Source organism: Lynx rufus, unplaced genomic scaffold, assembly GCF_022079265.1.
Source record: "Lynx rufus isolate CCGP_SWC_20201006 ecotype Redwood Valley unplaced genomic scaffold, mLynRuf1.p SCAF_27, whole genome shotgun sequence".
NCBI classification, from domain to species: Eukaryota; Metazoa; Chordata; class Mammalia; order Carnivora; family Felidae; genus Lynx; species Lynx rufus.
In genome coordinates this window covers 9,907,211-9,932,157 of record NW_025814842.1, presented here as the reverse complement: position 1 = coordinate 9,932,157, position 24,947 = coordinate 9,907,211, and the positions used below count along the sequence as shown (strand labels likewise).

General features: G+C 45.6%; 1 protein-coding gene and 1 pseudogene across 1 annotated transcript; one reads left to right on the top strand and one right to left on the bottom strand.

Moving 5' to 3' along the window:
• Positions 1-1,230: 1,230 nt before the first annotated feature.
• On the bottom strand, positions 1,231-7,578 carry LOC124519366 (uncharacterized; annotated as a pseudogene).
• On the top strand, positions 7,504-24,724 carry BCL7B (BAF chromatin remodeling complex subunit BCL7B). Its single transcript, XM_047089420.1, has 6 exons — positions 7,504-7,668; positions 11,245-11,320; positions 20,259-20,355; positions 22,555-22,725; positions 23,311-23,390; positions 23,655-24,724. The coding sequence occupies exons 1-6, from the start codon at positions 7,577-7,579 to the stop codon at positions 23,745-23,747; spliced, it is 609 nt and encodes a 202-aa protein (XP_046945376.1). The 5' UTR covers positions 7,504-7,576; the 3' UTR covers positions 23,748-24,724.
• Positions 24,725-24,947: the final 223 nt, after the last annotated feature.

Below are 24,947 nucleotides of genomic sequence, written 5' to 3'. Positions count from 1 at the left end.
CCTGCTTGGGATTCTCTCCCTCTCTGCCCCCCAGCCCCCACTGTGTCTCTCACACAACAAATCAATAAACTTTAAACAATTTTCCAAAAAAAAAAAAAATCCTTGAAGAGAGCACAGGCTGTGATCTCTCTGACATAAGCTACAGCAACATTTTTCTAGGTATGTCTCCTTAGGCAAAGGAAATAAAAGCAAAAATAAACTATTGGGACTACATCAAAATAAGAAGCTTCTGCACAACAAAGGAAACAACAAAACTAAAAGACAACCTACTGAATGGGAGAAAATATTTGCAAATGACATATCTGATAAAGGGTTAGTATCCAAAACGCATAAAGAACTTTGACAGCTTAACACCAAATAACCAAGTAATCCGATTTTAAAATAGGCAGGAGACGTGAGCAGACATTTCTCCAAAGAAGACATACAGATGGCCAACATCACTCATCATCAGGGAAATGTAAGTCAAAACTACAATGAGATGTCACCTCACACCTTTCAGAATGGCTAAAATCAACAACACAAGAAACAACAGGTGTTGGCAAGGATGTGGAGAAAAAGGAACCCTTGCACATTGTTGGTGGGAATGGAAACTGGTGCAGCCATTCTGGAAAATAATACAGATGTTCCTCAAAAAATGAAAAATAGAACTACCCTACGATCCAGTAATCACACAGCTGGGTATTTACCCAAACAATACAAAAACACTAATTCAAAGGGACACATGCACCTTGATGTTTATAGCATCATTATTTACATATAGCCAAGATATGGAAGAAGCCCAAGTGTCCACTGATTGATGAATGGATAAAGAAGATGCTATATATGTATATGTATATCTCATACACGTACACACATATATATATCATACATATATATATGATATATATCATATATAATGGAATATTATTCAGCTATAAAAAAGAAGTCTTGCCATTTGTAATGACATGGATGGAGCTAGAGTATAATGGTAAGCAAAATAACTCCATCAGAGAAAGACAAATACCAAATGATTTTACTCATATGTGGAATTTAAGAAAGCAAATGAACAAAGGGAAAAGAGAGACAAACCAAGAAACAGGTTCTTAACTATGGGGGGACAAACTGCTGGTTACCAGAAGGGAGGTTGGTAGGGGATGGGTGAAGTAGATGATGGGGATTAACGAATACACTTACCATGGGGGAGAAAGAAAAGACAATACACTTACGCTATTTAAGCCAGTAAGTTTGTTGTCATTTGCCACCACTGCAACAGAAAACAAATACAATGGTATATTAGGTGAAATCAAATCAAAGTAGAATATAATGCATAGAGTGTGCTATAATTTGTGTGGAAAAACAAAGGAATATGTACTTTTGTATGTGTGTTCATAACTGTGTGGACCAGTAGCTCTCAATCTTGGCCATACTTTAGAGGGATCTGGAAAGCTTACCAAACAAGCCCCAATGTCCAGGCTGCAGACTCTTAAATCAGTATCTCTGGAGGGGGGGTGGGGACTGGGGTGTGTGTGTGTGTGTGTGGAGAGTAGGCTTCAATACATGTTGAAACTTCCCAGGTGCATCCAGGTTGAGACCATGGGTGTAGACTGTCTCTGGAAGGTGAGGCAGTGAGGAACAGGGTGACCACAAGGTGACTGTAGGAAAGGGAGGGACTTGCTTTATTGTTTTAACCTTTGAACTTCACTGCATACTTTTACAAAAATGTTTTATTATAGACAGTTTCAGAGTATAATGAAAGGAGGGAGAACAGGATCACGAACCCCACGTACCCATCACCCAGCTTCAAAATTACTGACATCATTGTAGCCTTTTAATTTTCCAGCAGGTGGATGTGTTATATATTAAGATAAATATAATGAGAATAAAATACATGTGCCCAAGCTGTATCACAGAACTATGGAGATTAAAACCTTGGGGACAGGGTCCAGGGATCTGCATTTTAACAAGTTTCTTGGGGGGGGGGAGGAGTAGTCATCACCGTTGGGGGCAGCACTGGACCCTCTCTGCCTCTGTCTAGCCCTCACTGGCTGTATTCTTTTTTCTTTTCTGTTTTTTTTTTTTTAATGGGCTCTGGCCAGTTGTTTTTTTTTTTTTTTAATATCTGTTTATTTTGAGAGAGAGAGAGAGAGAGAGAGCTCACATGCATACACACAAGCAGGGAAGGGGCAGAGAGGGCGAGAGAAAATCCCAAGCAGGCTCTACAGTGTCGACGCAGAGCCCGACGTGGGGCTCAAGCCCACACACCGCCAGATGGTGACCTGAGCCGAAACCAAGAGTCAGGCGCGTAACCACTGAACCACCCAGGCGCCCTGGCCAGTTTTATTAAAGAGAAATTTTGTGTGATTGACTTTTCACCAGTCTCTTCTGGCATGCTTCTAATGATGTCAGAATCACCTGGATCAGTGATAGCCAGCGTGCAAACTCTCGTATCTCCCACAAGCCGTGCCCAGCTCAGCATTGTTGCCGCCGTCGTTTTGGCCAACATGGCACAGTATTCTCTTTCAGGTTTCCTCAAGGCTGGGCAGTTGTTGGCGAGGGTGACCAGTTCCACTTCGCCACGTCTGATCATTTTCAGTCAGCTCGTACCCTGGCAATGTACCCTCGTACATTCCACTTTCCATAACAAGCTGGAGCCTAGAGCTGATTGACTCCAGCGACTTTTTCATCTCCTTTGCAGCCACCGGCTTCCTGCCTTAGGTGCGGCCGGCCCCAACCCAGAGCCGCCACCAGGATGGCCGGGAGAGAGAAAGGAGAGCGCTCCCACGGTGCGAAGCTCCTCACTGCCGGCTGTACTCTTGTTTCTCACTTCCTGGCACTGCTCATTAGCAATGCATGAGGGACCCACCGCCTGTGAATATTTTAAAGTCCTTCTTGAACCTTCCATTTTTAGCCCATACAACCTCTCAAGGAATTCCAGTTCACTGTCCCAGCTTACAAAGGCATGGGGAGTCCTTCACAAGCACTCGTAGGTTTCCCTTATGCCTCAGGACTGGTTCTTGGGCCTCTGTGGCCTTGTAGGGGAGTACAGCTGCAAAGTGCCTTTCACAGAAAGACCACCCTGATCCTGGTACTCTGTCTTCTCTCTCAACAGGGCTTGTAACACAACCCAAGATGGAGGGAAGGGAGAAGAACTCCAGCATAGTTCAGGCTCTTCCTCCTCGAGGCCTGTCTTCAAACAGGTTCTCGCAGAAACCAGCATGGGAGATGGGCACTCAGGGTTCTAGGCTGGAACCATGGGCATCACCAGGTTCCTCGGGCCCTGTCCTCCACTGAAGCAGCCTGGTGAGGATCTCAGCTTTCCAGAAGGTAAAATAAAAGGAGGGGGCCGACAGAGGTGAATCCAGTGCCCTGGGGGTCCGAGCAAGGGTGGGATTACATGCTTCGAGGACCGCAGTGGAGGAGGTGAGTCTTGAGAGGTGGGCATTTCAAAAGGAGGGCGGAAAGCAGGTTCAGAGAGAGAGAGAGAGAGCGACCTTGCTCAGGGGAGAGGCAGTGTGCGTCATCGCACAGAGCTGGGAATGTGCGACGTCTGTGCAGGGAACGGGGAACACGTCTTGTTTAGCTGGAACTAAGTACAGGCAGAGCAGTGGCACTGGAAACTGAAAAGCATTTCTGCCTGCAAGGCACTTTGTACTTTCCCAAGTTCATCCACTCTCCCACCTCACCAGATCCTCAGTACAACCCTGTGAGGTACAGAGCCGTCGTTAGCGAACTCACTTCACAGAAAAGTAAAACAAAAACCCAGACGAAACTGGGATTCAGAGTGGTTAGGTGACTATGGCAAAGCCATGACACAAGTGTGTGGCTGAGCTGGGATTCTGACCCCAGCTTCTCTCTCCTAGCATTCTTGTTTCCCTGTGACCAAGGTCATATCGGGGGACCTGAGTAATGCCACCGTGTAAGTTTGCACCGAGGCAATGGGGAGCCACAGAAAGGATTTTAGAAGAGCCACAGTCGTCGCGAGTGCGCTGGGCCGTAGGTACGTGTGTTGGTTGAGGGAGCCGGAGGGCTGCGGTGGGGCTATGTCACTCTGACAGGGAAAGTGGGGTGCTCTACAGGTCACGTGGACAGGGCAGAGAGGGAGAACATGGTGGATGGTGGGCCCTGAAGAGAGTCTGCTGGGAAAGAATGGCATTCATTCATTCATTCATTCATTCATTCATTCTCCGTCGTAAGTGTCGTGCTAGGCATTAGGGATGTGATGGTGGACTTGAGCACGGGGTCCCCACCCTCACAGGGCTGATGCTCCAGGGGATAGCAGATAATAAAGAGCAAATGAGGGGCACCTGGGTGGCTCAGTCAGCTAAGCATCTGACTTCGGTTCAGGTCATGATCTCACGGTTCATGAGTTCGAGTCCCGTGTCAGACTGTGCTGACAGCTCAGAGCCTGGAGCCTGCTTCGGATTCTGTGTCTACCTCTCTCTCTCTGCCCCTCCCCTGCTCTCTCTCTTTCTCTTGCTCCCTGTCTCTCAAAAATGAATAAGTGTTTAAAAAGTAAATAAAGGCCAAATGAACAAGAACTTCAAATTATGGTTAAGCATAGGATCTTTGGGAACATATGAGGGATGACGTACACCCAGTGTCCTGTGGTCCTCAGGGTGGCTTCTCTTGCCTGTCCTGGAAATCCCTGCTGCTGAGTGTAATGCAGACTGTATTCAGGGTCCTGTGGGGATTCAGGGAAGGGAGGCATTCTTCCTCCTACTCAGAGTGACCTGGGGAAGGCTTCATGGAAGAGGATGCATTGAGGTGGGGTATTCATTCAACAAATATGTAATGAGCACCTACTGAGTCCCAGGCTCTGTTTCATTTTATTTTATTATTTTTTTTAAAAAAGACTTTATTTTTAAGTAATCTCTACACCCAACATGGGGCTCGAACTCATGACCCCAAGATCAAGACTTGCATGCCGTACCGACTGAGTCAGCCAAGTGCCCTCAGTCTCTTGTTTTAGATGCTACTAGGGGTAATCAGTGAACATAACAAAACAGACCATGTTGCTACCTTCACAGAACTACTGAAAGGAAGGATAGATAATAAGCAAGATAGACAAGTAAAATAGTGTTTCAGGTGGTGATGCATGCTCTGGAGAAAAATCAATTGTGGAAGGGGGATACAGAGTGTGCCAGGGGGATGGATACTGCATTCTTCCACAGGTGGCTAAGAAAGGCTGCATTGAGAAGATAACATTTGAGTAAAGAACTGAAGGATGTGGGAGAATGAGCCATGAAATATATATGGTATGGGTGTTTCAGGTAAAGGGACCTGCAGTGCAAAGGCCCTGAGGCAGGAACTTTGCTGGATGTTTTCAGACGAGCAAAGAAGGCCAGTGTCGTTGGAGCAGAGACAGCAAAGGGTAGAGTTATAGGAGAGGAAGTCAGAGAGTTAGTGAGAGGAGGTCTGGGGACAGATGGGGCATTGCAGGCCACCGTAGTGGCTTTTACTCTGAGAGAGGAAGTCACTGTCTTGAATGCAAGTTGCCCAAGGCAGAGGTCTGGGCTGACTCATCTCTGCATCCTCCTCAGCAGCTGGCACAGGGCTTGCACCTAAAAAATGTCAATGTGTGATTTTTTTTTTTTTTTAGAAAAGGATGTCAACAGAGGGCATTTGTGTGGCCTGTGGGGAGTAGTTGGTAGGTACTCACTTTAATCATTTTCTTATGCAGGAAGAGTCCCAGTGGAGATGAGGTGGGGGAATGTAGGGCTAGGTGCACAAATGTGGGCAGGAAAAGGGAGCTCACTGGGTCTTCAGAGCAGGGGATGGCCTGAGGAAGGTGGCTGACTGGAAGGGCGGGCTGGAGGAGAGATGGGCACAGAAGGCTAGAGCTGCTAGAAGGAGTAGCAGCCTTGGAGTGGAGAGAAGCAATAGGTGAGAAACGTCAGCTGGAAGACTGGCCAGGACTTGGACAAGGGTGAGAGAGAAGTTAGACATGACTGTCAGGAGTTGAGCTGTGTGTTTAGACCAGGGGGACCTCCGAACGGGATTGGAGAATTCTAGGGAGCTGGCCTCTTTCACGGCACTTGCCATGCTCTGCCTTGTTTTATTTTCTTACTGCTTTCCTTATCCTCACCTCAAGGGCAGGGAGTGTGTCTTACTCATCTTGGCATCACAGTGTCCTATATGCCATAGGGCATATAACAGGTGCTCAGGCAGCACTTACATTGAATTATTTTGGATCATTTGGGCTTGAGAAACAGATGTGTCACCTTTCATTCCACTCTAGAATCATCCCTTCCCTTCACATGCTGCTTTAGCTCTTCCACTCCTCAGTCAGGCAGCCGTTATTCGTGGGCTTCTCATTAGCAAGACAGCATATGCTTATCAAGCCATGACGTTAGTTAGTTGATCATGAAAGGCTGAACATAGGCTGTGTCAAGTTCAGAGTTAGCGAGGCATTTCTCTGGGGCACACAGAAGGATGTTTCTTTAGCGGTGAGAGAAGTAGCCACTACCAACCAATCAACGCAAACTGTCACCTGCTTCCTTCATGTCTCCTGAGGCAGCCACTATAGGATCCTCCCATTAATACTGCAGGCATCAATAAATGCCTGTTGGGGGGTGGGGTAGGGAGAGCAAGGGAGCTATACTCAAAACTAAACATTCACCCGAACACTTATTGAACATGTTCTACAATGTCTGTGGACACAGGCCTCGGAGCAATTGCATGTACCCTATTTTCAGAGGTCAGCTTCAGGGTTATAGTTTCCCAGAAGCCTCTGGACACCCTTCCTGTAGATTAGGGCTGTTATAGCATCTTGAACTTCCTTAAGCCTATCATTTATAAAATGACGTTTGAAATGACTGCTTTCCGGTCTACGGGTTTTTCTAAACTGGAAGCTCTTCGAAGGCAAAACCCCAGATTTTCGTTCTCTGCATTGAGCACAGAGCCCTGTACAAGGCAGGCACCATTCAGTTAATGATTGCAGAATTAAAATAAGGCAGTGATGTGGCATGCTACGTGAAACCCGACAATATCGGGGAAGGTTTCCCTGAGTTTGAGCTGGAGGTTAAACAAGTAGTCAGTTAATCAGGTAAAGCAATGAGAAACTTCCAAGTAGGGAACAGGTGTGTGCAAAAGTCAGAAGGCATCCTGAAGAAAGGTGTGAAATTCTGTGGTTAGAGCACCGCAGAATAACTGGAAAGCGAGGGCACTGGAGAGGTAACAGGACCCCGCACCCGTCAGGGTCAAGTGCATAAAGCATAAGTAATGGCAACAACCCGGGCCAGAGGACAAAGGTGCCGACATCCAAACCACTTGAGAGCCAGGGACCCCACCGGTAGCGCCTCGCACCTCGCCTTGCCAACAGCACGTGCCGCCTGGCCGCCGCGCACCCCGGCCTGCGTGGGGGCCGAGGGGACTCCCGGGGCGCCTAGGGAGGGACGCCCGGGGCGGGGCGCGCAGGCGCGCTGAGGCCTTGAGCCCCAAGAGGCGGGTGGGTGCGCGCGCTTCCTCGCGCACGCGCGCACGGAGGGGGAGACTGCCGCTGTGACGCTGCTGCGGCGGGCGGGCGGCGGCGCGTGAGGCGCGCGATTCCCCGTGTCTTGGGAGCAGTGCCCCAGCCCCCGCCGCTCCCGCTGCCGCCATGTCGGGCCGGTCGGTCCGGGCCGAGACCCGCAGTCGGGCCAAGGACGACATCAAGAAGGTGATGGCGGCCATCGAGAAAGTGCGGAAATGGTGAGGGGCTGGGGCAGAGAGTGCCGGTGGTAGTCGCCGGCCCTGGCCCAGAGGAGCGCGGTACTAGCTGGCAGGGTGGGAGCCGACCGGCAGGCGCTTGGGGGGAGGGGGGAGCGGGAGAAGGCGGGAGGAGGGTGCAGCTCGCGTCGGCGTGAGGTCAGAGGGCGCGCGGCTGCCACCAATCAGCGGGTCGCCCGGCTCGCGAGGCCCGCCCACCTGCCCAAGGGTCGCGCGTCTCCCAGAGGGTCTGCCGACTTCCGGCCGCGCTGGGGCCGCGGGACCGCTTTTGGACGCGGGGCTCCGCGGTTCTGTCCCTGCGCCCGCCTGCTTCAGGAGCCTTTTGCGTTCTTAACTGCCCCAAATAATATCTCTAACAATCCCTGGGGGGTCCCCGCCGGCCAGACCGAGCGCTCTACGTAGTAACTCGCTGTAAGTTTGGTGAGAGCTCACGCTGAACCTACCTGTCACGAGAACAGGCGTGGTCATCGGAATCAAACTCCCTCTCTTTCTCCTGATACCGGTCCACACGCAGCCAACTGGGTAGGCGTTTTTTTCTTGGTGCTGCCAGCTGTTGGTTAAGCAGTTGAGAGTTGGGACCCCACCCTTATTTGGAAACGGCTGGTGTAATGTTCATTGCAGGGCCGGTTGACCGCCTATTTTTTTTTTTTTTTTTTAAGAGAGAGCTAGCCAGTGGGGGAGAAGGACAGAGGGGTAGACAGAATCCCAAACAGTCTCCACACTCAGCGCAGAGCCAGACAGGGGGATCATGATCTGATCCGAAATCAACAGTCGGTGGCTCAACCGAGCACTCAAGCACCCCAAACCGCCTATTTTGTATGAGGAACTTTGATGTATTTTCACATTAAACTTTAACAGACAACTGTTGCACCAAGTTCATGAGCCCTTTTCTCTAGCTGACAGCTAGTAATAGTTTTAAAGCCCAAGTAGGGGTTAACTCCCTCAGCGGGAGACTTCCAGCCCTTCGTCCTCCACCCCCTTTTAGAGGCGTTGTTACCTTGGAATTTTTTTTTTTTTTTTGCGTGTTTATTCATTTGTACTCAAGTTTAAGTTCCTTATCTCTTTATATGTAAAGTCTTTATTGTAGTTGGGACGCATACATACTAGTTAAACAATGATTTATTTTCCCCTCCAAATCTAATCCTAGGGTTTTTTGGTGAAACCTAAGAATCGGCGCATCTTTGTCTTCTGGCTGTTTCTGTTCCTACCTGCAGTTTAGGCCAGATGACCATCCTCTCACCTGGAACTCTTAGCTTCTATGGTCTCCTTGCTTCAACTCTTCCTCATTACTCAGTCCATTCATCACATTGCAGTCAGAGTGATTTCACTTTCTTTCCAGTGTAAATATTATCATAGCACTCCCCCGCTTAAGAAACAAGGCTTCAGTGAACCCTTCTTGCTCTTAGGTTAAAGACCAAAGATCAAAGATGATCCTTCCTACCTTACCCACCTGGTTCAAACTGCCGTCTTTTCCTGGGGGTTGATGGCCATCTTTCAGCTGGAGCCATGTCCTGCCAGGCATCCTTCTCTACCCTCTCTTCCTCCTTGCCTAGTTAACTACTAGATCTGCTCAAAAATTGCTTTCTCGGGGCACCTGGGTGGCTCAGTCAGTTAAGCATCTGACCGGCTCAGGTCATGATCTCATGGCTCATGGGTTCAAGCCCCTTGTCAGGCTCTGTGCTGACAGCTCAGAGCCTAGAGCCCTCTTTGGATTCTGTGTCTCCCCCTCTCTCTGCCCCTCCCCAACTCACACTCTGTCTCTCTCTTTCAAAAATAAATAAACATTAAAAAAAAATTTTTTTTTTTTTCAATGTTTATTTATTTTTGACAGAGAGAGACAGAGCATGAACGGGGGAGGGGCAGAGAGAGAGGGAGACACAGAATGGGAAACAGGCTCCAGGCTCTGAGCCATCAGCCCAGAGCCTGACGCGGGGCTCGAACTCACGGACCGCGAGATCGTGACCTGGCTGAAGTCGGACGCTTAACCGACTGCGCCACCCAGGCGCCCCAAAAAAAAAAAAATTTTTTTTAATTGCTTTCTCAAGGGACACCTTTTAAAATCCCCAATCTAAATCAGGTCCCTTTCATAGTACTTTCCTCAATTGTATTAGGTTGAATTGTAAGATATTTCCTATATTTGACTTTTCAACTTAACACAAGTGGAAATTTGATGTGGTTAAGCCTAATGATTAAGCGACTGTGAAATGAGTTGTTTGGTGTCTGTTTCCAATTGAAATGGAGGCTCTGTGAGGCTAGGGACCGTATATATTGCTCCCTGTGTGCCCAGGGTCTAGCACAGGGTCATGTGTAGCAAATATTTATTGAATAAATGAGAAAGTGGAGTGCTCTGTATAGGAATTAATTTCAGTGTCTTAAGTATGTAGTTCATTCTTCTATTTGCTGAACAGCATTCTCAATATCAGCAGGCACAACGGTTACTTTTTTTTGCTTTTTTTGTAACCTCACATTTGGACTTGAAATTTTCAGAAGTCATACTTCAGGCTCCCCAACTCTGCTTGTCCATAATCTCGTCCTTATTCAAGAATGGGGGGAAAACTGCTCATTTTTTAAGTAACTTCCTTTGTAAGATAAAACCTTAAAGCAGTCTTTTTGTGGCTTAGTCTTCACCTCTTTCAGAAACCAGTGTAAGACTTGGAAGCATCCTGTCCTGTTCCTGTGATTATTTTTAAACAGAATTGTGTTTCAACCTAGAGTTCCACAGGGGTCCTAGGAGTTCTCCTTGCCAGGGGATGTCCTCATCTTAACCGTCTTGCAGCCTTCTCAACTTCCTTATCACCTTCATGTGTTACACTGATTTCCTTACTTGACTTTTTATTTCTTTGTGCTTCCGAGGTCAGGACCGTATCTTAACACATCCTTTGTCTTCTGCAGGGTCTTGTATAACAGGGCTTTGTAAACATCAGTGGAATTGAATTAATTTTTGGAAAATAAAGAAGTAATGCCAGGTAGATACCAGAGTGTGAAAATGTGCCAGTACTTGGTGTAGTCAGTGAGGTAAGAAGGGCTTTGGTACACTGCACATGAGGAAAGGCAAGTAGAGGGTTTGGACCCAAAGGAATTTGATAGAGACGTCTTTTTGGAAGGGTTGATTTTGCATCAAAAGGTAAAGTATAATTTGATGAAGAGGAAGTTTGGAAGGCATTTAAGATTGAAGGAATGTGGGGTGCCTGGCTGGCTCAGTTGGAAGAGCATGTGACTCTTGATGTCAGGGTCATGAGTTTGAGCCCCATGTTGGGTGCAGAGGTTACTAAAATAAATTTAAAAATTGGTGGGAGGGCATCTGGGTGGCTCAGTCAGTTAAGCGTCTGACTTGGGCTGAGGTTCTGATATCCCGGTTGGTGAGTTTGAGGTCTTTGTCATGCTGTGCTGTCAGCGTGGAGCCTGCTTCAGATCCACCCCCCCCTCAAAATTAAATAAACATTAAAAAAGTTATTTGTAAAAGATTGAAGGAATAAGTTGCTGAGAAGTATAAAATCATATTATGAACAGAAAATCTGTTTCATTATTTATCGGTTTTAAGAAGTGTCTTTCTTTCAGGGAGAAAAAGTGGGTGACTGTGGGTGACACATCCCTTAGGATATTTAAATGGGTTCCTGTAACAGACAGCAAGGAGGTAAGTGTGGAAGAAAATCAAAACAACAAAAAGGTACCATTTACTTCCTTCTTTTCTTTCCTTGATTGTCTCTTAATTATAAAGGAATTTATTTCCCCAGAATTGAGCTGCAAGTACGTCAGGGGCACCCTCTGTGGTTGATCCATGGAAAGTCTCTCTTTCTTTACCCCCTTTTATTTCCTTTCCTTAACCCATTCCTCTTTTTCAAGGCTTGATGAACCACACCCTCAGCCTGCTCCCTGTGATAGTATAGTTTAATTAGTACACAGCCATGCCTATTGATTTCCTTATTGTCTGTGGCCGCTTTTGAGTTCAGATGGCAGAGTTGAGTAATTGCCATAAGACCTAAAAGCCTGCGAAGTCTAAAATATTTCTTACATGGCCTTGTAAGAAGTTTGCTGACTCTTGCTCTTAGCCAAATAGCTGTCCGTTATAGTACATTATATGTGTTTTAAATATATATATATACTTTTTAAATTCCTCTTCCATGGGTTTATGTGGATAGCTGTGTATTCTTGAAAAATACACAGCATTGTATCATGTTCATATTTTAAAATTTATAGAGCACTGTGCTTTCTGTAGCTGTGAATAGAATTATTAACTTTGAATCTTGCATTGTATTTTCTTATATGCAATGACCACATTTATCTACTTTCCGAGTGACAAACATGTAGATTGTCTCCAACTTTTCTTCTCTAATTGTTTTTAAAAAGCTCAAATATCAAACACATACAGACAGTATATAAAACATAAATGTACGGTCAGTATAATGAAAAAACATAAAACTAGTACCCTTGTAAAAACCACCCAGGTCAACAAACAGAGCATTGCCAACTTCCCCAGAGGCCTGTGTTTGACTCTTGATGGTGTCCCCTCCCCCCGCTAGAATTCTCTTTCCTACTTTTGCTTTTCTTACCACTTCTCTAGTCCTTTGTAAACATTTTTAAGTTTATACAAACAGCATCATGAAGTATCTGTTTTCCTGTGTCTTGCTTTTTGTGCTCGGCGTTAGGTTGGTAACATTCACCCATGTTATCTTTGGAGCATTTGTCCCTTTTCATTGCTGTTTGGAATTTTATTATAGGCCTCGTGCCCTGATTTACCTCTCTGATCCTCCTGTAGATGGCTTTTTGGGTTGTTCCCCATTTGGGGTAATAGAAACAATGCTCCTGTGAACATTCTTACTCAGTATATGGGTCAGCCTGTACATGGGTTTTCCTAGGAAATATTCTTATGAGTGGAATTGCTGGGTCTTAGAGTGTACATATGTTGACCTAGAGTAGCTAATGCTAAACTGTTTCTCAGAGTGGTTGTACCAATTTACATTCCCACCAGGAATAGAGTTCTCATTGCACCAAATCCTCAACAGTTGGTATTGTTACTTATATGTAAAGATAAGTTGTGATTTTAGTTTGGTGACTACTTATGTAATAACTAATGAGTTTGAACATGTTTTTATAACAATTTTTTTAATGTTTTATTTATTTTTGAGACAGAGAGAGACAGAGCATGAGCAGGGGAGGGTCAGAGAGAGAGGGAGACACAGAATCGGAAGCAGGCTCCAGGCTCTGAGCTGTCAGCACAGAGCCCGACGTGGGGCATGAACCCACGAACTGTGAGATCATGACCTGAGCTGAAGCCGGACGCTTAACCGGCTGAGCCACCCAGGTGCCCCGAACATGTTTTTAATGTTTAGCACTGAACCTTTTGGATTTCCTGTTTCAGAAAGTGGCTCTTTAAGTCTCTTTGATTGTTTTTTTCCTTGTGACTTACAGGAATTTTCTATATTCTGGACACAAAGCCTTCATCGATTGTATACTCTTCATACCTTTTTCCATTCCATGGCTTGTCTTTGCACTCTCTTTAGGCTGCCTTGAGTACATAACTTTAAAAAAAAAATTTTTTTAAAGGTGTTATGTTTAAGTAATCTCTACACCCACGGTGGGGCTTGAACTCACAACCCTGAGATGAAGAGTCACGTGCTATCCTGACTGAGCCAGCCAGGCCCCTGAAAGTTTTGAATTTTAATGTAGACGAATTAATTAATCTTTTTTTTAATAATTACCTTTTCCTTCTTTGAGGCCACAAAGATCATCTCCGTATGGTCTTCTAAAAGTTCATTATTCAGTTCCCATTTATAACACACCTGGCACTGATTTCTGTGTATTTTGAAGTAAGGGCCTGATTTCATTTTTTTCCACGTGGATGTGCATTTGTCCCAGCGCCAGTTATGGAACAGATTGTTCTTTTCCTCCTGCTCTGTAGAGCCACCTTTGTCGTATTTCAAGTGTCCAAATATGGGTCTGTTTCTGTACTTTCTACCAAAAGCTCTAGCTTTTTGGTAGCACAGATGACATCCCCTAAACCGTCCCATTCTTCTGGAGGACTCGTGGGTTAGATGCCCAGGAGTAGGATTGCTGTCCCGGGGCGTGCACACGAATTGTTTTTACTGACCACTGCCCAATCTCTCCCGAGAAGGGCTGTACCAGCGTAGTTAGTACACTTCCCCAGGGGTACCTGGGGGCTCACACTGCCACAACTTCATGGCATTTGATATAACCAGTCCTGCCAGTCTTCAAGCTCTTTGTTTATTTTGCATTTCTCTGATCACTCATGAGGTTGATAATTGTCTCTCTTCAGGTTTCCATTCATACTTCCTTTTATCCCTTTAAATACCTCTTCTCTGATTTCTTTTGCATTTTTTGTATTGGGTTTCCGGTCTTTTCTGATTTGCATGGATTCATTGATACCGTAGCTACAGAAAACTCTGGTCACTTTTGTACATTGCAGGCATCTGTCTGACATGTCACCTGTCTGAGAACTTTGTCAATAATGTCCTTTAATTTTGTGTCAAACCAATTTTTTCATACGGGTTTGCTTTTTGAATCTTGTTTGAAAATTATTCTCCACTGCATGGTCATAAAGAACATCTCCCATCTTCTGTTAGGTTTTGGTTTTTTTCTTAGGTTTATTTATTTATTTTGAGAGAGACAGAGACAGTGTGAGCCAGGGAGGGGCAGAGAGAGAGGGAGAGAGAGAATCACAAGCAGGCTCCGCACTGTCAGTGCACAGCCTGACACAGAGCTCAGATTCATGAACTGTTAGATCGTGACCTGAGCCAAAATCAAGAGTTGGTCCTGTTAGGTTTTTGGCTATTGTTGTTTTTTAATGATGGAGATATGGATCTAATTTTAATTTTCCTTCATACAGAGAGCTTTTTCACCTAATACTGTTTACTAAACAATCTATTCTTTCTCCGCTGACTTGGGATGTCATCTGTGTTGTGTGCCATATTCATATCTAGATCTGTTTTTCAGCTCTCCATTCTGTTTTGTTGTAATTTTATCTCCTCCTGCACTGGAATGATTTTTATTTACCATCAGTTTTTAGTATTTATTAATATTAAGTAGGGCGAGTTTTCTCTCTTGCTGTAGGTTTATTGGGAAGATAGCCTTTATCAAAATAAAACTTCCCAGGGTGCCTGGATGGCTCAGTTGGTTGAGCATCCCACTCTTGATTTCGGCTCAGGTCATGATCCCAGGGTCACGGGATCAAGCCCACATCGGGTTCAGTGCTGAGCATGGAATCTGCTTGGGATTCTCTCTCTCCCTCTCTCTCATCCCCTCTCTTGCGCTAGTGTGTGCTACCTCTGAAATATTAACGATAATAATAATAAAATAAATACTCCCTTCTCTTTTTAGGTTTCTAAGATTTATTAAAAATTATGAATAGATGTTAGACTTGATCCAGCTGCTTTTCCTGAGTTTACTGAAATGTTCATGTGATTTGCCTCCTCTAATCTTTAATGTATTAGTATGGTGAATTAATAAAATTTCTGATGTTGACCCTTTTACATTCTTACATGCCTAAGAGAAATTCTACTTGGATATGCTTCCCCACATATAAGCTGGTGTTCAATTCACATTTAAGATACTTCATTTGAGGTACTTGCATCTGGGTCATAAGTGAAATTGGTCTATAATTTTCTTTTAATATATTATCCTTACCTTGTTATGGCATTAAGATTACATTAGCCTCCTAAAACAAATTAGGCAATTGCCCCTCTCTTTTGATTTCTAGAACAAAATTGAGTTTGGTAGAACTCACCTTTAGTACTTTCTGGGCTTTTGGTTGAGGGATGATTGTTATGGTGGCTTTAATGGCGATTGGTGTATTTAGATTTTCTCTTTTTTTTAATTTTTTTTTTTTTCAACGTTTATTTTTGGGACAGAGAGAGACAGAGCATGAACGGGGGAGGGGCAGAGAGAGAGGGAGACACAGAATCGGAAACAGGCTCCAGGCTCTGAGCCATCAGCCCAGAGCCTGACGTGGGGCTCGAACTCCCGGACCGCAAGATCGTGACCTGGCTGAAGTCGGACGCTTAACCGACTGCGCCACCCAGGCGCCCCTATTTTTTTTTTTTTTTAATTTTTTTTTTTTTTCAACGTTTATTTATTTTTGGGACAGAGAGAGACAGAGCATGAACGGGGGAGGGGCAGAGAGAGAGGGAGACACAGAATCGGAAACAGGCTCCAGGCTCTGAGCCATCAGCCCAGAGCCTGACGTTGTTTTCTTTTAAAAAAATACATTTCACTTTAGGGATGTCTAGCTGGCTCAGTCAGTGGAGCATGCGACTCTTGATCTTGTGAGTTTGAGCCCCGCCTTGGGCATAGAGATTACTGAAAACAAATTTTTTTTTCACATTAGTTGTCTCCCAAATTTTGACATATATGCATATCAAAATGTCATCGATAGTGTAATTGTTTTAAGTTTATAAATTCCTCTTTAGTTTCCCTCTTTAATCCAAAGTTTGTTTTATTTTGATTATTTTTTTAATGGTTATTTATTTTTGAGGGAGAGCACAAGCAGCAGAGGGGCAGAGAGAGAGAGGGAGACACAGAATCCGAAGCACGCTCCAGGTTCTGAGCTGTCAGCACAGAGCCTGAAGTGGGGCTCAAACTCACAAACAGTGAGATCGCAACCTGAACCGAAGTTGGACCCTTAACTGACTGAGCCACCCAGGCGCCCCAATCCAAAGTTAAATACAATGATTTTTAATTTCTAGATGTGAGATTTAAAAAAGAATTTTTTTTAATGTTTATTTATTTCTGAAGGAGAGAGAGACAGAACATGAGTGGGGGAAGAGCAGAGAGAGAGGGAGACACAGAATCCAAAGCAGGCCCCAGGCTTTGAGCCATCAGCACAGAGCCCGAAACGGGGCTCAATCTTACCAACTGTGAGATCATGACCTGAGCCAAAGTCAGACGCTCAACCGACTGAGCCACACAGGTGCCCCTGTGTGGGATTATTTTTTAGCTGTCTTTTTAAAAGTGGTGTTCTGATTTTATTGAATTGGTAGGATATTCGTTCTTTGGGATTATTGGGACTTTTTTTTTATCTGGTCTAGTACGTGATTGATTTTTGGACCATTCACTTGTGATGAAAACAAATACACTCTCTAGGTACAAAATTAAACAATAAACAAGCATTTATTATGTTACCCAAATTTTCTGTATCCTTGCTTATTTTTTGTATGTTTGTCCTGTTATTACAATTACATCATTCACACCAAATTTCCTCAAGTTGGTGGTTCTTCAGAACAACTTTCCAGTATCCTCTTCTTTCTGAGGAGACCTACAGTGTTTTATTGAAATTCTCGTGTCCTGTTAGTGTCCTTCTTCCGGTATAGCTTGTTCTGTTTCTTGTCTTTCCTGGTGCTTGTTTCCTCCGGAGTCTGGTTAGTTTCTTCTGTGCACTCAGTTTTTATTCCCGGGGGACTCTGAGCTGCCATGGGTAGAAGTATGTAACTGAGGGAGGATGTAAGCCCAGGCTCTGGTTTTCCTTCCTCTGAGTGAATTTAGGCCATTGTGTGAGCCTTGGGATTCAGCCTTTCCCTTATCCCCTGTCCCTCTTCCCCTGCCTCCCAGGGAAGTCCCTAGTACCAGTCTTCCAGATGCCACTTTATCTGGGAGCCGCCAGCCTTCCTTGTCATTGCCAGCCCCACAGAGCTGCTGGGTGAAAGTTAGGGGAGCTCTGGAGCCACCCTTTATTTTTCATCCAGCCCTGGCTCTAGTGGTGCCATTACCCACTAGGGGTCGAAGGTCAGACAATTAAATCTCTTGGGTATGTGGAGAGGGGGGTGCACTGGTAGAAAGCCCTTCCCTGCCCCAATGCATTTCTCACATATTTCCTAATTCAGATTCCGCCTGCCAGGGGCACCTGAGTGTCTTAGTCTGTTAGGCTCTCTCTCTCTCTAAATAGATGAATTAATTAATAAACATTTAAAACAACAACAACACATTCTCCCTGCCTAGGACCTGGTTCCCTTGGTGTCTCCCAAGGGCTTCTCGCAGTGTTTGCTGAGGTCCATCAGTTTATCTGTCCTCCAGTGGTTCACGTGGTGTGCCATCTTCTAAGGTACTAGTATATATCTGCTACATTAGGCAAAACAGGAGACGATGATCAAATTGGTGAAGAGAAAGTGGGAAAGATCCAAGGGAGTGAGACACCATTGACGAGGGTAGATTGGTACAAACTTTACACAGGTTAGGCTGCTCTCACATGTACATTGAAAAGTTTTCAGTGATGGCGGTGCTAATGAACTGGATGGCGGGAGCCCTTCCACAGTGTATGGCCTGGCATGTCCCCAGTGTGCACTGTAAATACCTTACCAGTTTAGTTGTCAGTTATACCTCAGTACAGTGGAGGGGGGGATCGTTTTCAAAATGTTTATCCCTTTGATCTAGAAGTTTTATCTCTAGGAACTTATTTTCAGGAGATAATCATGATGTGTACAAGGTACATCTACATTGTTGAGCATTATAATGTGGTTCAGAGTGTTTAAGAATTGCAAACAAAATAGATTGTATTGTGGAGAATTCATTAAGTTATCATGCACCTGTTATCTTGTAAAGCTTTGTAACCATTATAAAAGATGTTCTAGAAGAGTATTCAAGTGACAGGGGAAAACATTTTTTAAAGATTAAAAAAAATTTTTTTGATGTTTTTATTTATTTTGGGGGGGCGGGCACGTGAGTGGGGGAGGGGCAGAGAGAGAGAGAGACACAGAATCTGAAGCAGGCTCCAGGCTCTGAGCTGTCAGCACAGAGCCCAATGCAGGACTCAGACCCACAAACCGTGAGATCATGACTTGAGCAGAAGTTGGACCCTTAACTGACTGAGCCACCCAGGCGCCCCTTAATGATTTTATTTTTAAGTCCTCTCTACGTTCAGCATGGGGCTCAAACTTAGAACCTCAAGAGCAAGAGTCGCACGCTCCACTGACTGAGCCAGCCATGTGCCCTGGAAAATGTTTTTAATACAGATAATTGGGGGAGGGAAATAGGTTGCAATATTATATCATGATCCATCTTCATACAAATATATAGATAGGTTGTCTGGTTGTACAGGTGATTTCCTTTTTCAGAATTTTCAAACTGAATACGTATCTTACAGAACACAGAATCGTTAAAATTAAAACAAATGAGAGATCAGAAAAAAATGATGAAGCCAGATGTTGGCATCTGTACCAAATACATTGCTATGATCCTTTTAGAGAGTCATGAGGTACAGTGTATTTCAAGAAACATCATATGTTTATACTTTTTGATCTAGAAGGAATATTTTGTGTGTGAATTTATCAAAATAAAATGACCCAGAGAAGAAGTGAAAGTTGAGCATTGTGGCTTTATTCCTAGTGGCATTAAATAAACACAAACCGAAAAAAACAAAACAAACAAAACAACCCGAAATAAGTTAAAGCTAAATGGCCAATAGGTGAGGGGTAGCTGGGTGGCTCAGTCAGTTAAGCATTTTGACTCCTGATTTCAGCTCAGGTCATGATTTTGCAGCTCGTGAGATCAAGCCCTGAGTCGGGTTCCATGCTGACAGCGTGGAGCCTGCTTGGGATATTCTCTCTCTCTCTCTCTCTCTCTCTCTCTCTCTCTCTCTCTCTCTCTCTCAAAATAAATAAACATTTATAAAAAATTACCAATAGGTAAGAAGCGATTAAGTGAATTACGGTTTATGGAATATAATGCAGCTAGTAAAAATTGTGTTTCTGTAGTTCATGTGGTGAAATGTAAAGTGTAATTGCCTTAAAATTATGTCTGCATGTGGAAAAAATGAAGGGAAAGACGTGCACGGGTGTGTACAGTTGACTTGTTGCAGAGAGAGGATTGAGAGCTGTTACCAAATATTAAATGCATGTGCAATAAATAGACTTGTATAAAAAGTATAAATTAGTAAATTTGAGATTACCCAGATTTAAACTTTGGCTGCTCTCACTTGCAAACGTTCGCATGGATTATTTCCTTTCCTGTGGGCTCCTGTGTTGCAAGCTGGTGCTTGCCTCTGCACTGTGGTCACCCATGTGTGTAACCTGCATCCTGCTCGAAGGAAATGATGTTCTAGGCAGAGGTAGACATGGGGTGATCATTTTGAGTGGATGGGTTGATTGTCAGGAATCGTACTAGAGGGGCCCCTTTGTCCCGTCACTGCTTGCATTACATATAAAGCGACTCCTTTCTTTGTCCACTCTTTCACTTTTTGCTGCTGTGCTACCCAAACAAGAATCCTTCTCAAATCAGTACTCTGTATTTCCTGTTCATCCACACAGGGAACAAGTTGGATAGAGCATTCGCTCAGGGCAGGAAGCAGAAGAGAACCGCAGGGAGCTCTAGTGGAAGCCTACGTATCTGTTTCTCACTTTTGAGTCATATTAGTGCTGGAAGGGTCCGTTTTACAGCATAGAGACACTGAGACTTGGGGACACCTTGTCCAGGATTCTGTTATTCCTTGGGTCCTGGATTCTCAAACTGTTGTCATTATTCCTGTTCAGTCGTAATCCAGACCTCTGTGGTGTCTTACTAGCACCCTTCTCCCTCTCTGTGGGTCTCCCACTTGGCTGTGTCATATTCCTCTTTTTTTCCTTTTCTAGAAAGAAAAGTCAAAATCGAACAGTTCAGCAGCCCGGGAACCTAATGGCTTTCCCTCTGATGCTTCAGCCAATTCCTCTCTCCTTCTTGAATTCCAGGGTGAGTTGCATCCGTATGTCTTCCTTGCAGGAAAAGCAGCACTTAGATGAACCCATTAATAATGAGAAGAATAGCTTTGGGTGTCACTTCAGTGCCTGCTGTTTTGTTGGTATCTTGCTGGCACTTTACATCAAGTCTTTTAATTTAAGCCTCACAGCAACCCTGCAAAGTAGATGATAGCAGCTTCATTTTCCGTGTAGGGAAACCGAGGCTCAGAGAGATGAAGTTCCATATCTCGAGGTACATAACTAGGAAGTGACAGGCTTCGTATCAGGTTCTGGTTCTCTGGATGAGAAGCTCTTTTCTTTAGACTGTATGTTTTAGGATGACAGTGCCTTAGACCAGGCCACCCAAAGCCAGGGCCTCTCCCATCCACTGTCAGCCAAGTTCCGCCTCTGGAACCAGCCTGCAGTAAGTGTCCCGCCTGTGTCAGCACTGTGGTCCCAGTACTGCCTTCACACCTGTGTGGTGGCTGCTGTTCAGAAGCACTGAGCTTCTCATTTTTGTTCTTCCCCTCGGCCTGTGACCTAAAGTAAGCGGTTATCATCATCCCTATTGAAGGAAGCCGATACTCCGAGAAGAGGTGTTTGCCTAAGCTCAAAAGTGACAGAGCTTTATTCTTTTTACAATAGAATGTTGCTTCTGTTTTAGCATAGAAGATCGTGGTCTTTGTAGGAGTAAAGACTAGAAAGGGCTTGGAACGAGGCTGGGAGTGTGCAGGGATCCTCTCCCCATCTCCCCCAGCCACCTGAGGTCAGTGAGCATGGTGGAGGAAGGAGAATACGAGGGAACAGTTTTCTAGTTATGTGCGGGGTGGCCAATAATCACAAAGCTCTGGGAGACATCCAAGGCTCCGTTTCCTCAATCTGGCCTACATCGCATCCCTTTCATTCAGTGAACATTTACTGAACTCCTGCTGTGTGCCAGGTACCGGGTACTGCACTGGAGATCCAAGGACAGGACAAGTAAGCCCCCGAGCCTGCTTGCACAGAGCACAATGGAAATTGGTGTGTAAAATAGTAAATGTAGGTGTGCACAAGGTACAACAGGAGCATAATAGGGTGGTCACCCAGAGGAACCTGGGACACGGAGGAAGTGGTGCTCGAGCCGATTGGTGGCATGTATCGGGACTTTCCAGGAAGACCAGAAAGAGCAGGTCATACCGGACACCTGTGCTTGAAGCAGGCCTTAGGTTAGTCCGCTTCGCTGGAGCCGAGGCTGCAGTGTGGAAGCCTGCTGTATGGAGGAACAGTCGTCAGTAAGCCTGTAGGTCAGAAAAGATTTTGTAAGTTGTGATAGGGCTATCTGTGCCTGCCCAGGGTAGCCCTGGAGTTTGAATTGTATCCTTTGTGCAGCAGAGAACCGCTGAAGGACTTAGAGGGATCTCTCTGGCAACGGCGTGAAGTGTGGGCTGGAGTACGGGAGACTGAAGGAAGGGCAGTCAGGTGCCTGTTGCAGGAGGCCAAGCCAGAGACAAGGAGGCCTGAACTAAGGTGGCAGGAGAGGAAGGAATGAACACCACTGATGTCAGAGCGGTAGGCTGGACCAGATTTGGTGACCAGCTGCTGGAGGGGAGGGAAAGGAAGGAGCTTTTGACTCCTTAGTTTTTAACTTAGGTGGTGATTTTAAGCCTTCAGACAGACTATGCCAGATGGGAATTTCTTGGTCCTTGAGGTGGCCAAGTGGAGCCTGGGCCACTGAAGGGCCCGAGTGACCGCCTCTAGATACCACCACGCTCCTTGAGATAGCCGAGAATGCCAGGCAGATTTTAGCATTTTCTACACCTCTCGTGTTGTGAGAAAGGTTGAGAGGCACAGCTACATCACTCCTTTCCACTGGACAGTGAGAAAATACCCGGTCCAAACTATACTTGGTGAGTAAGAAAGAAGGGATTACTAAGTATACCCTGACCTTCCTGAAATGTAAATGTTGCATGAACTTAAAGATTTTGGCTGCATCTGGCGCTGAGAATATATGTTGTGAAACAGAAAATGTTTAAATGAACTCTCTTAGACTATGGATAATTTGCCCTACCTTTGTTTGTTTGCCTTCGGTTCTGGGGGCATCTGCAGCAGCGATCATTGTGTTTGGTCGTGCCCATGGCTGTCTAAGGAGACACCAGGCTCTTGGCTCTTGTACCGTTACTCTCAAGAAAAATGACTACTATCAGCTGTTGCCTTTGTCATGTTTGGTTTTCAGATGAAAACAGCAACCAGAGTTCTGTGTCTGACGTCTATCAACTCAAGGTGGACAGCAGCACCAACTCAAGCCCCAGCCCCCAGCAGAGTGAGTCCCTGAGCCCAGCACACACCTCTGACTTCCGCACAGATGACTCCCAGCCCCCTACTCTGGGCCAGGAGATCCTCGAGGGTGAGTCGCAGTTGGCCCAGGATGAGCATCTTGGAAGGGCCTGTGCTTTTGATGTTTCTGTTCTTTAGAGGAAGAGGTTAGAGAAGATGGACCTGGCAGCCTTGAGCCATTTGTCAATGTTTGAGCTGTTTTGGGGAAGGGTTGTGTTTTCCCCTCTCACAGAATGAAAGAAGAAAACAAGCAACACAATTGAGTGCCAGGCTCTGTGTAAGGCACTTTTCATGTTTGATACTTGGTATAATTTTCTCAAAGACCCTATGAGATAGCAGCTGTCATCTCTACCATGTACAGATGACAAAGTAGAATCCTAGAAAGGGTAAACTGCTTGTCTGAGATCACATAGCTAGCAACTGGTGGAACCGGATGTCTCCAATTTCATTCCTTCTGACTTCAGAGATTATGCTCTTTGCATTATATCCTGTAAATTTCTTCTGATGACATATATTGATTCTCTGGCCAGTGTTGCTCTTCCCCAAGGTGCCTCCACATAGCTCTTAGGGGAGCTCCCCCAGCTTGAGGGAGATTCCACAGGAGTCTCCTGTCTCAGGAGGCCCTGCAGTTATACTGACATTGCTGCTTTTTCAGAGCCCTCCCTGCCCGCCTCAGAAGTTGCTGATGAACCTCCCACCCTCACGAAGGAAGAACCGGTTCCACTAGAGACACAGGTAAGGAGCCACTTTGGGTTTCCCCATTTCTAAAAACAAGTCCGGACTCTGTTGATGCGAACTGGAGCTGACAGCATCAGATTTGCTATGACCAGGGTGGGGAGGCAGCAAGGGAAGCTGGTGTCTCCAGGTTATAAGGTAGGGGAAGAGGTTTGTTTATCTGCAAGAAGGTTGGGGGTGGGCTTCTGGGCTGTAATTAGGGTGGATGGGGAGGTTCTGGTACAGAGGGATGGTCCTATAATTTCATGCTCTGACTGCTCCTAGATTGCTGAGGAAGAGGAAGACTCAGGTGCCCCACCCCTGAAACGCTTCTGTGTGGACCAACCCGCAGTGCCGCAGACAGCATCAGAAAGCTAGCACCATCCTGGCGCCCTTCGCCTCCTGGCCCCCTGCCTCTATTTATTGCATTCTGGTTCTGGCCGTGCTTTGTTGCTGGGGTAAGGGCAAGCACTGGGCTCCAGAGCTTGCACATAGGAGCCTTCTGGGCTGGAAGGGTGACATAGGACTTGGGGTGATAGCATCATCTTCCCGTCCCTGGCACCTGTGTTTGCTTGCTCCTGAGAAGAGGAGCGCTCATGTTCTTTTTGCACCCCAAGTAGGCTGGGGCATCAGCCATCCCAAGGTTCATCTGTCACCTCCAGGTAGCAGTCTCTGCTCCAGAACCTCTGGACTGAGCCGCTGGCTCTTCTACAGGAGGATGTGGAAGGAGATGTGGAAGGCACCCTCTAGAGAAGAGAGTGCCCAGGGTTACTTGAACTTGAATGGAGACTGTAGATTCATGGACTTTCCTATCAGGCTAGGGGCCTGTAAGCTGCTGTTGGAGAAGGCCTGGTAGAGACTTTGGAGGGAAGGGAAGGCTGTGCACGAGGGCGGAAAAGTCTGTATAGATTTCTGTCCTGACACTTCTGCCCATTCCTGAGGTTATCCTGCCTCTCATGGGCTCTCCAGCTGCTGACAGTCCTTTGTCCCCTGCTGCAACCACCCCCTTTCCCCAACACACACACACACACACGCAGACACACATTCACACATACACACACAGCTTTCCCTGGTCTCACCTGTATGTTTCATTCCAGCATCCCCTGCCTCTTGCCACAGACTCTGCCCCAGCAAGGATTTGAGGTTCTGCCAACAGTACCCATCCCCCACAGTACTCCTTCAGCTCAGACTTTCTAGAAAGTTCCCTCTTCTTTGAAATCTGCATGTTTAATTGAACTTTGTGATTTTATTTTTTGTTCAAAAAAGTTTAAGAAAATGGAAATGGGCAACAGTGAGTGAAGACATATTTTAGCACTGAATAGAATATTTTTAAAATTAAACTATTTGAAATACGTCTTGTTGGTATTTGAGTGCTTCTTTATTGAAGGTTGTGGGGGCAGGGCCTGGTGGGGTGGTGGCTGAGTGCCTGCCAATTGTCTTACTCCCACAGAGGAGCTTTTTGATAGAAACGATTTGGAGATCCTTCTTGAAGTTGTCATGTAGTCTGATTTACACTTCCGTCCCTCTGCACACTGAATGCAACCAGTGTATGTTTGCCATGGCTCCAGGTCTTTAGGA